Below are 12,054 nucleotides of genomic sequence, written 5' to 3' on the forward strand. Positions count from 1 at the left end.
ACAGGGCGGATGGTAGTGCCACTTACCTTCTCTTTTTTCCAGGTACCCCAAACAATCAGAAAGGAGATTCATCAGAGAAAATGACTTTCCCTCAGCAGTCCAATCCCTGGACCTTTTGCAGAATATCAGTCTGTCCTTGGTGTTTTTCTTGGCATTTATGCTGCCCTTCTTGACACCAGGCCATCCTCCAAAAATCTTCGCCTCCCTTACGGTGCATGCTGATGCACTCACACCTGCCTACTGCCATTCCTGAGCAAGCTTTGCACTAGTTGTGCCCCCCCAATCCCGAGCCATTAATAAAGAATGGGACCACAACATCCTCCGAGAGCCATGTCTCCCAACCATCCAAGAACAGTTTGGTGACACACAATGCATGATGGAGCACCGGGCCATAAGGCAAAAAGTGAGAACTAAGTGGCTTGGGGAACAAAACATGGAAATTTTGGGTCCATGGCCAGGAAACTCCCCATTGGGAACTTTTGGTCAATCCTCAAGAGGTGGGTGGACAAACAAAAACCCACAAATTCTGACAAACTCCAAGCATTGATGATGCAAGAATGGGCTGCCATCACTCAGGATTTGGCCCAGAAGTTGATTGCCAGGTTGAATTGCAGAGGTCTTGAAAAAGAAAGAAGGGCCAACACTGCAAACATGGACTCTGTGCATAAACTTAATGTACCTGTCAATTAAAGCCTTTGAAACTTATGAAATGCTTGTAATTCTACTTCAGTATACCATAGAAACATCTGACAAAAAGATCTAAAAACACTGAAGCAGTAAACTTTGTAAAAAAATTAATACTTGCGTCATTCTCAAAACCTTTGGCTAAGGCTGTTGGAAGGGATTTTGGGGGGTGCATTTGTGGCTGTTTCATTTGCAGTTTCGAGCCCAGCATTTACATTTTTTTTTATTCTTTCTGTCCTTTAATAAAAGAATGAAAAAACAGATGGATACTTGTAGTGCTTTCCTATGCCCCCATAAAATGACACAGCCCTTGCTTCTTCTGCCCCTTCAATGACGAACACATTCACAAACTCCAAGGTGGAGCCTCAGCTGTCTTTGGTATTTCCGCAAGTCAAAGCGGTGGGACCGGAAAGGGTTTGCAGTGGGACTTCTTACCTGTCTACATGTGTAATAGTCTGTAAAATATTTTGGAGTGGTTACATCTGTCAAATCTGTTCCACCTTGGACCCTGTCCCTAGCTATATGAGAAAATGCGACACTACCTGGCACTTGCCTCTTTTGACTTGTTCTGTTTATACTTTACCCATTGTGTGTGGCTCACCATCTTGTCTAAGCACAATCGAATATTCATTTCTTGACCTTAGTTTCCATCTGCTAAGCCATGTCAATTATTGAGCCATATGGGGCCGAGCCAGGAGGCCAGCATCTAAATATTACATACGCAGTATATGGCTGTCAGGGGTTTGTTTTTGCTGGGATAATCATTTATACTCTCCTTTTCTGCTGCCTTTCTAATGTTTCCATGGAATGGTATATAATGTCAAACACTTCCTTCACAACAATAAAATGGCTTCTCTCAGGAAGGAATCTTCTTTCCAGTGTGAATCTTTGTATGCTTCAGTAGGTTGTACTTTGATAAGAATCGTTTTTTACATTCTGAACAGCTGTATGGCTTCTCTCCGTTGTGAATTCTTATGTGATTCTGAAGACCACTCATTTGTGAGAATCGTTTGGCACACTTAGAACAACTATAGGGCTTCTCTCCCGTGTGAACTCTTGTGTGTTGTTGAAAACCACCTTTGTCAGAGAATCGTTTGCCACATTCTGAACAGCAGTATGGCTTCTCTCCAGTGTGAATTCTTGTGTGCTTCTGAAGACTGCTAATAGTGAAGAACCGTTTGCCACATTCAGAACAGCAAAACGGCTTCTCTCCTGTATGAAATCTTTTGTGAGTGTGAAGACCACTACTAGTGGAGAATTGTTTGCCACAGTCAGAGCAGCAGTATGGTTTTTCTCCAGAGTGAGTTCTCTTATGTCGCTGAAGACTACTACCATCCGAGAAGAGTTTGCCACAGTCAGAACAGCAATATGGCTTCTCACCAGTATGAATTCTTTTGTGCTTCTGAAGGCGACTGTTGGTAGAGAACCGTTTTCCACATTCAGAGCAAGAATATGGTTTCTCTCCAGTGTGAATTCTTGTGTGGTTCAGAAGCCGACTGTTGTCATAGAATCGATTGCCACAGAAGGAACAACAATACGGTTTCTCTCCAGTGTGAATTCTTACGTGTTTCTGAAGACTGCTACTGGTAGAGAAACTTTTGCTGCATTCAGAACAGGAATATGGCTTCTCTCCTGTGTGGATTCTTGTGTGCTTCTGAAGATGGCAGCTGACAGAGAATCGTTTGCCACATTCAGAGCAGCAAAATGGTTTCTCACCAGTGTGAATTCTTGTGTGTTTCTCAAGACTGCTTCTGTTGAAGAAACGTTTGCCACAGTCAGAACAACAATATGGCTTTTCACCACTGTGAATTCTTGTATGTTTCTGAAGGGTACTACTGGTGGTGAATTTTTTGTTACATTCAGAACAGGTATATGGCCTCTCCCCAGTGTGAATTCTTCTGTGGATCTGAAGATAGCTATTGCTGGAGAATCGTTTATTACAGTCAGAACAGCAATATGGCTTCTCCCCAGTGTGAATTCGTTTGTGTACCTGAAGGTTGCATAGTTGTGTGAATCTTTTGCCACACTCTGAACATGAATGTGGCCTGTGTTTCTTATCACGGTCTTGCTCATTACTGCAGTTGGATTTGTTTTTCAAGTGTTTGCTGCTTTCTTTGGAAGCATATAAAGCAGATGGACTTGAATTTTGTACTTGTTTTTGTAAGGAGATAACATCTATTCTTGTTAGTCTGACAACAGGTAGAGACCTCTTCTGGAAAATAGCTGGTATCAAAATCTCCGAGTCAGATTTCGGTTTCGTCACATTTTCCTGTCGTGGTGGCTGCTGTGATTTGCAGGGAAGGGAGGTCTGAGGAAATGAAGGTGGGGAGAGACTAACGTCTTGTAAATCTGCAGAAAGACATAAGTGAACATTATGTAAATAGAAGCAAACTTTAAGTAGAAGATACATTTTTGCCCATTGGAATAACCTGAAGAACACCACCACAACTACACATTCTCCAGTTTTCTGTTGATTAGTGTCAAATGCAATTTTCCACAACTTTATATATTAGATAGAGAAGTCAAAAGACAAAGTGCTTTCAGAACATTAGCAAGAGTCTGGGGAATTATAAATAAATGATTAGGGTTCAAGCCTCACTGTACTAATGTGTTTTAGTGGCAATATAAAATAATGCTTTTAATTAGGGACATCATTTTCCTATACAAGTTTGTTTTCCCACTTGTATGTGTCTTTAAGTAACTCAGTTTGCTAATCTACCACCATTTGCCACATCCAATGAGATGAAAAAGTAATGAAACTGGCACAACTAGATAATGGTGTAAGATACTATCCAAAACACTACTGGTGCCATTTTGTTACCTCTCTCTCAGAATTACTAACACCCCCCGGGGGGCCCCCATTACAGATAGTCGTCGAAAACACGCTTTATGATTGTTCAATGCATGACCGCTGCCACGTCTTGTGGACAAACAGTTTTTGCTACATCAGCTCTATATGCTATGACTCCTTCATCTCAATCTCACTTTATTACCTGCGGTGGTTTTGACTACATTCAGTTACATTTTATTTATTTATTTTTTCTATAAATTACAGGGAAAAAAGCCAATTGATCTCAACACAGAAATGAAGGTGAACAAGCAATATGAGGATGGAAAGAAAGCCAATGTCATTGTAAGTTATCCCATTGAAACCGATGTTCACCACACTGGATTGCTGTGCTCTGGCTTTGAATCCAGTTAACCTCCAATGCTTCTGTATTGTAACTCACAATGTACCGCTTCATATGACTGACCACAAGGGGTTAATGAAACCACACTGAACTCCTTGATCCGTTAATGTTTATTATTAACAGGCTGCAATGTTACCACAGAAAGCATGCGACTGCTCAAAGTCTGCCCCCAGCACAGTTATAATGAGGCAAACACTGATGACGACATAACATAACATCAGACAAAGAAAGGATCAGCGAAGCTCTTAAAGGTTTGGCATCTGTGTGAGTAACAGTAATAACTAAACAAAATAAAAAATGAATTTACAAAAACAATGATAGAAAATCTACACAAAGTGCTAAGAACAAATATAAAACAAATACCGCATTTACTAGCGGATAGGTTCTACTGTGGATAAGTCTGGATTTCATTTTACAGTATAAATTTCTGGTGTTTTATAATGTCGGTCGTATAAGCTGAATTCAGAAAACTCACGTTATTGGTCCAAGAGTTTACTACATGCTAACGCCCACCTGAAAGAGCAATCACGGAGCACACAGCCTTTTTTTCCCCCCTATGTAGTGTGCCTACGTGACCACACGGTAATACCCAAACTATTTCGAAGCAACTTTTGCACCATTTTGTTTCTCACACCCTCATACACCTTTATCGTAAGAGCATCCCTTATCTACGATGGAGCGATCGATCAGAAGAAAATATGAAAAGTCGCGAAAGAAATTGGTAACTGCGCTGTTGCAACAAAATTTGATGTGTCTGAGAAACTGGTGCGAGAATTGGAGGAAGCAAGATGTTCAAAAAAAAAAAAGTGTCATGTTTTTGAACAGGCGTATAAGTCGGGGTCCGATTTTATGATCGATTTTTCAGGCTTCAAGACCCAACTTATATGCGAGTATAGTGCTGGGTGGTATGACCAAAAAATTCTATATCACGGTATTTTTCAAAATTATACCAGTTTCACGGTATTCTATGGTATTTTTTTCCCCCCATGCATGCGTGGATGTTAACCACATTTTCTACTGCACTTACTGGCTAAGAATAGCCTATCTCACTGTCATGAGAATTGTACATTGTACAAAAAAAAAAAAAATTAATGTGCACACAAGTATTAATACAGGTTTGCTTGGCCCCACAAAGTGATAGTTTTTAATGAAGAGAAGAAATCACATTGCATGACAGTTGCACTCAAAATATAGAACATTTTTATTGAACAAATTTTGCAAACAACTATTTTGACAACATATTTTCAACAATCCCATCATTAAACTGCATAATATTTAAACAACAATAAAATAAATAAAAGTGCAAATTCCAATAATACTACCATTACTTCAAGGCTTCAAGCCCAGGTACATTACGCAGTATTCACGTGTTGGGGAAAAAAAGAAAAATAAAACAAGAACACGTGTATTCACACATTTGAACATAATGGACAAGGCACTTATGTAAACCTTAGCCATTACAAATTCTGGGCAAGGAAAACCAGACACTCAACAGCATCTGGTTTCAGTGCTGCCTTGTGACACGTGACAATCTTTCCACCAGTGCTGAAAGCTCTTTCAGATAGAGAACTGGTATAGCAGGGATACACACGTAATCGGGCTAGATTGGCAACTCAGGGGAAATCTGCTTGGTGGCATTTCCACCACTCCAAAGGGTCTGCATCACTGTCAACCTCTGTGGTCTGCAGGTAGGTTCTCAGCTCCATTTTGATGCTTTCCTCATCTGACAGTCTAACACTGCTGGAGCCCATGCTGCCCGTCCTGTGCTTTTTGAAAAAGCTGGACAAAGACTTTTTTCTTTTTCCCCTCAGGAGGAGGAACAGGCTCTGCTGCTGCACCAGAAGCTGTTGAGAGTGCGGACATGCCAGTGCTGGCTTCATGTTGATCCTTTAGGGATTTTATTTCTTCTGCTGCTCTGGATATAATGTGTTCCACTTTTTCATTCTCTAGGTAGGTTGTTCTGAATCATGGTTCAAGAAGAGATGACATCCAGGAGGTCCTCCAAGGCAGGATCTGAATATTTCTCATTCAAGTAAGCTAGAACGTTTTCCCTCACATCCTTAGTCAGTTGCGTATCATTCTCTTCCCCAGCAAGAATGCTTGTGTTGAAGAGATGGAGTACAGACTTGAGGTAGGAGACGCTGACATAGTGTTCTCCTGACAAGGTATCTGTGAAGTCCTGGAGTGGGCTCAACACCTTGTTCACTGCCTCCAGCACATCCACATCCTGCCAGCTGAGCACCAAGTGCCTTCATTTTCTGTCCGCATTTAGAACCTGACTAATGGCTCTCTCCTGCTCAAGTACTCTTTATCGTCTTTTGACGTGTCCCTCATCTGGTAGGCAGCTCAGTCGTGAGCAGGCCCAGTTCATCCTGAGCAATGCCCAGGTCCCTCCTTTTCTTCCAAGAGTACGAGAAGGCAGAGACAATTTTTTTGCAGACACCAACAGCACGTCGTATGCGTTCATCTTTCATACCCGTCTCTGTAAAGACCACAAACAATTCTATTGGCTTGCTAATCCAAATGTTAATTACAAGAGATTCATTTATTGATAGTCCCATTTATAAACTCCTTTACAAATTTCCACAGACCCGCACGAAGCAAGTTAAATGTCAATCTCGCGTCATGCGTTACTGGAAAATTATGATAGTTACGATGGAGTTGCTTTCTACACATCAGATCGCTAGTCGAATTGATCGTAAATCTCATAACCTGGCCGAAGGAACTGCACGCAGAGCCCACTTAACTCTGACGGCTGAATAATTTTTCCAAAAAACTCAGTTTTCTGAAAAGTGCACAAAGCAATGGTTTCACACATCAACATAAAACGACTGTTACTGCCTGTCGTGCCTGCTGTCTCCACCTGTTTGCAGTTTCCAGCTGCGCAGGGGGCGGCTCGACAGCCAGTAGGAATGCACGGTAGACTGGCTGCCTGGCTCTCTTTGCGAGGCACTATTGCAGTGTGACACAATATGGTTTGTACTTCCTGTCATCGTAAGTGGCGGACATCCCAGGTGAATGTTGCCATGGGTGCGTCAGCTACACGAATGTGTTCAGCACCACAATCAACTGGGGACCGATCAGTTGATCCCGGTACCTCACTTTCGTTTTCAATCTACGTCTCCAGATCACTTGCATCAAAATCGGAGTCTCTATCGATTGCTAGCTAGACTGAGGCATCTCACAACGTGGGAGTTTCCAGCAACGTATCGTGCTGTATCGCTTGGCTCACAGAAACGTTTGTTTGCCGCGCTAACTTCAAAATTTTACACAATTTTATATAAATCATCATCTAACTTTCAACATTGTAACTTCGAAAAATCTAAGGTGTTGAACCATTGTAAGTAGGGGACTACCTGCACTGACTGATAATAGAGATAACAGAAAATTGATTATATACACATTCATTATACATTTCTATGGAAGAGTATTTGGGAAAAAAAAAATGTCGAGAATAAAGTCGACATGTTGACTTTATTCAACATTTCCACTTAAATCTTAACGTTTATGTCGAGATTAAAGTCGACATTTCCACTTTATTCTCATAGTTTATTTTGTCATTAAAGTAGAATGTCGTAAACTAAACTTCATCCTAAAATCAATGTTTAATTTACTACATTTTCTCAAACCCCATCATAAGTTAATGTAGCACATTAAATGCTTTGTATTAAGTGTTCCCCGGCCCAGTTGTTAATCAGTATGTGCTTCTTAAACGGACTTCCTCCGCACTGAGGAGGCGCCGGCAGCGATCACCACACAGAATCAGCGATCACCACACAGAATCCATTTACTTTGTGATATTCCTGCTCTCTGAAAATTTAGAATGCTAAGATAAATACTTGATGTCATTTTCATGATGAAATGCATTAAAACAGGTATTAAACATGCACGGTAGTGTGGCGGTAGAGCTGCTCCCTTGCAGAAAGGGGTCCCCAGGTGTAAGTTCAGTGTGGAGATCTTTATGGCAGGTGTGACGTGGCTCCAAAAAACTGGATGTATGAATGGGTACCGCACAGCTTTAACTTAAATATTGTGTAAATGTTGGGTTTGTGATCTGGTGGCCGGAGACACGAACACAGAATTCAATGGATGTTATTCTGAGTGGGCTTTCTTTATTGCATGTATGCTGTCTCTGACTGATGTACCAAACAACCACTTCCTATCCTTCCTTTTTCTTTCTCCACATAACCAATCGCCACACGATAAATGTCTTTGTGAAATTAAAACTAGTTATGAACTTTACAAAATCTTCGTTATACATTTTTAATTATTTCATCCGTTCAGGGTTGCGCCCATCCCAGCAAGCATCGTGTGCGAGGCAGGAGCAAATCCTGATCGGGGTGCCAGCTCATCGCAGGGTGAATACAAGAAAACATGCAAACTCAAGGGTGGAAACATCCGGGACCCCTTTCTACGAGGGAGCAGCTCTACCGCCTCACTACCGTGCATGTTTAATACCTGCTTTAGTGCATTTCATCATGAAAATGACATCAAGTATTTATCTTAGCATTCTAAATGTTCAGGGAGCAGGAATATCATGAAAGTAACATATTCTGTGTGATCGCCGCCTGCGCCTCCTCTTGGTGCAAGAGGAAGTCAGTATAAGAAGCACGTAGCGATTAACATGGGTCGGGGAACACTTAACTGTACTTAACACAAAGCAATTAATGTGCTACATAATTTATGACGGGGTTTGAGAAAATCTAGTAAATATTCGTTTTAAGATGAAGTTTAGTTTACGATGTTCTACTTTAATGACAAACTATGAGAATAAAGTCAACATGTAGACTTTAATCTCAAGATAAACGTAGAAAATAAAGTGGAAATGTCGAGAATAAAGTCATGTCGACTTTATTCTAAACAGTTTTTTTTTTCCTTCACCGTGGCCTTAATACGCTTCCATACCATTTCTTATTACTATGGTATGTTTTTTACTACCATTGTTTAAAATATTATTTTAATAACTATTACATACCTATGGCTGTGTGATGCCTGTGTCCAAAGCACTGGAGTCCAACTGTTAATCTTGACAGCCTTGATGTTGGCTCCACTGTCCATTGTGATGGCCACTTGCCTCTGCTCTGTTTGGAGGCAATAAGTTTTCAATAGCCAGTCGTCACTTATAAAATGAATCGTCAGGCTCAGATATGGCTCCATTGTACATCTTGACCGCATATTTGCTGTTGTTAAATAGTCGGGGACTGTAGCCACCTCTGTTTGTAACTTCCCTCTGTGTTCTTGGGGATTGCCGTTTGGCTAAAGTACCTGCGACTTGGGATCCAGGGTCTTGATCATAGCCCAGAATCCGCCTTTCTCCACAGTACAATGACGTTGGTTATCTCGACCCACCGCTTGCTTTTTTTGTCATAGACAGTACCTCTAGCAAACACAAGTGACGTCTGACTCGAATGTTCTCTAAGTTTTTCAGTTTTACCCAAGGATGTGGAGGGTGCCAGTCTTAGTTCCATACATTCATGGTACTCCAATGAATGTTTGCGGCTAAGGTGGTGCAGCAAATTGCTCGTGTTGCTGTGTCCGGCGACAACTTTAGCTCGACAGCATTTGTAATAAATAGTTGTTTGGTCCACATCCGACCTTTTAAAACCAAAGTATCTCCTTTTTTCTGCAAAACTTCTTCTGTGTCGTTATGTTTAACTTTATTGCCTGCTACAGCTTCAGTTTCAGAATGTTCACCATCCATTTTCACCTCTCAATACCTCCACTAACGCATATACTCGGTTTAATGCGTGTTTAGCGGTGTAGCAGTGAAAAAAGGTCGCCCCTCTCCCTTCAAACATTTTACCGCTACACCACGTTCCAGATGTTGTTTAGGCTGTTTAAACCGGTGTTGCAGTATAAGAAAAATCCATAACAAAAATAAGAAACGGTTTTCGGTATGAACCGGTAAAGCTCCCAGCACTACGCGAGTATATACGGTATAACTTAAGGGACTAATGATACAGTACTATACATACAGTCAGGTTTGAATAAATATACCGGTGTGCCTTACATCCAGATCAACTTACGACCGGCCCATCTGAACCAAACATCGTCATAAGTGAACACCAGTGTATTTCTCTCAAGACCACCACAACAACAAATTCTGGAATACATAGAATTATTATTATTACTACTTTTCCTAGGAATCATAATGAAGCTACATTTTACAGTTACCATGATCGAAACTAGGATGATATTTAAATGTAAGTCACTGATTATCTGTAGGGACTCGTGTTGCTTCTCAGTACAGGTAACCACCCTTATTAAATAGGAACTGATAAGAGAGACTTGTCTTACAGGTATTAGGGTTTTGTTATGAATAATATATTAGTTCTGTTAATTTCCATGTATTTGTGTTATTTTAACAAAAATGTGGGTATTTTTAATGTTTTTTTTATTTAATTTTTAAGGTCAAGGAATTGGTCTTAACTGATCTAACCAACCAACCAAAGACTTAAATTTATATTAAATTTTCACACAAAAATTCACCTTACAAAGGTGGTCTTTCTGGAACAGGCTTGCTGCTCAAGCTGGGCCCTCATAATTCAGGTCTATTTTTTATTACATTTAGCTGAATCAATGGTTAATAAAATGATACTATTTTAATTCAACAACGTTAATGTTTTTTTCCTTGCATTTCACAGCCTAAAAAAAAAAAATTTCCTTTTCACCACTTAAAGCAAAAAAATAACGGAGAGCGTTTCCTTTTGAACTTTGTCTCAAAGCTCCATGGCTAAACTATAATTAACTGGAAAGTTCAAAAAGTGTACAAATGTAGCGTTTGCATAAGTCTGCCTTTCTTTTCTGAACGTTGATGTTCATCTGTTAAATTACTACTTTTGTTTATTAAAATTAAACAAACACAAAAAAGTCTTGGAGTGACAGGTCAATTTTATAGATAAATAGATACTTTATTGATCCTAAGGGAAATTTAAGTACCAGTAGCCAAGAATTATACCAAGTTAGATTCAAACATTTTAAGTAGATACTATACAAATTACATTGAATAAGTACGCTGGGGTTGTAATCTTGTGACAATTGTGCAAATAATATTACTACCAAAGTGACAGATGGCACATAATATTAAAGTGACAGAATATTAAAGTAAAATAAAGTGACATCGTTTATGCTGATGGGATAACATGTTTAAAATTGACACATTATGAAAAAGTTATACAGTAGTAAGATATATCGGATAGAGTGCATAGCTAATATGGCTTATGAGCAACGAAGTAGCATCAGGCCCAGAGCTCAACCACCCCCTGCTCCTGTTGTGAACAGTTAAAAAGTGTTATGGCTCTGGGGACAAAGGATCTCTTGACTACACAAGCTCTTCTGCTCATCTGTGGTGGAGTATAGTGGGTGATGTTCATCAGCAGCTTGCCCAGTGCCCTCCTCTCTGCCACTGTGACCAAAGAGTCCATTTCCATTCCAACCACAGATTCTGCTTGTCAATACAACCAGTATCACTCTTCTTCAAGCTACCCCCACAGCACACCACCATAACCACCGACTGATAGAACATCTGCAGGAGTTTGGTACATGTGTTAAAGGAGCTCGGCCACTTCAGAATATAGAGCTAACTTTGCCCCTTCCTGAACATAGCCTTTGTGTTCTCCGAACAGTCCAGCCTGTCATCCAACTGCACTCCAAGTTATTTGTAGGTCTTGACCTACTCCTACATCAGCCCCTTCAATGCAGACCGGTCTCAGTGGTGGTCTAGACCTACAGCAGTCCACAACCATCTCCTTGGTTTTGGAAATTTTCAACAGCAGTTAGTTTGATGGACACCATCCCACAAAGTCATTCACCAGACTCCTATACTCCTTCTCCTCCTCCTGTCCACCTTGAAACACCCCACAATAATGTCATCTGAGAACTTCTGCATGTGGCATGGCCCCAAGTTGTAACTGAAGATCAATGTGTAGAGGGTGAAGAACAAAGGGGAAGGAAGAGTCCCCTGAGGAGCTCCTGATGACATTCTGATGTGCAGTTCCCCAGTCTGACAAGCTGAGGTCTACCAGTGAGGTAATATGGTATCCAGTTAACCAGGTGCAATTCCAATCCAAACCAGTACAGCTTGGCCCTCAAGGGGATGATTATGATGATGCTGGAAAGGTCAAAGAACATGATCCTCACAGCACTACATCCTTTATACAGATGCGAGTGAGTCCAGTGG

At 40.7% G+C, this 12,054-nt stretch overlaps 1 protein-coding gene across 1 annotated transcript in view; it reads right to left on the reverse strand.

Moving 5' to 3' along the window:
* Positions 1-756: 756 nt before the first annotated feature.
* Positions 757-12,054, reverse strand: part of LOC120533180 (gastrula zinc finger protein XlCGF26.1-like) — a 29,002-nt gene continuing 17,704 nt past the window's right edge. Inside the window, exon 3 of the mRNA XM_039759912.1 lies at positions 757-3,033. Coding sequence (XP_039615846.1) covers positions 1,541-3,033 — 1,493 coding nt within the window. The 3' untranslated portion in view covers positions 757-1,540. The remainder of the gene's footprint in view (positions 3,034-12,054) is intronic.

The sequence above is a fragment of the Polypterus senegalus genome, chromosome 8, assembly GCF_016835505.1.
Source record: "Polypterus senegalus isolate Bchr_013 chromosome 8, ASM1683550v1, whole genome shotgun sequence".
Classification (NCBI taxonomy): domain Eukaryota; kingdom Metazoa; phylum Chordata; class Cladistia; order Polypteriformes; family Polypteridae; genus Polypterus; species Polypterus senegalus.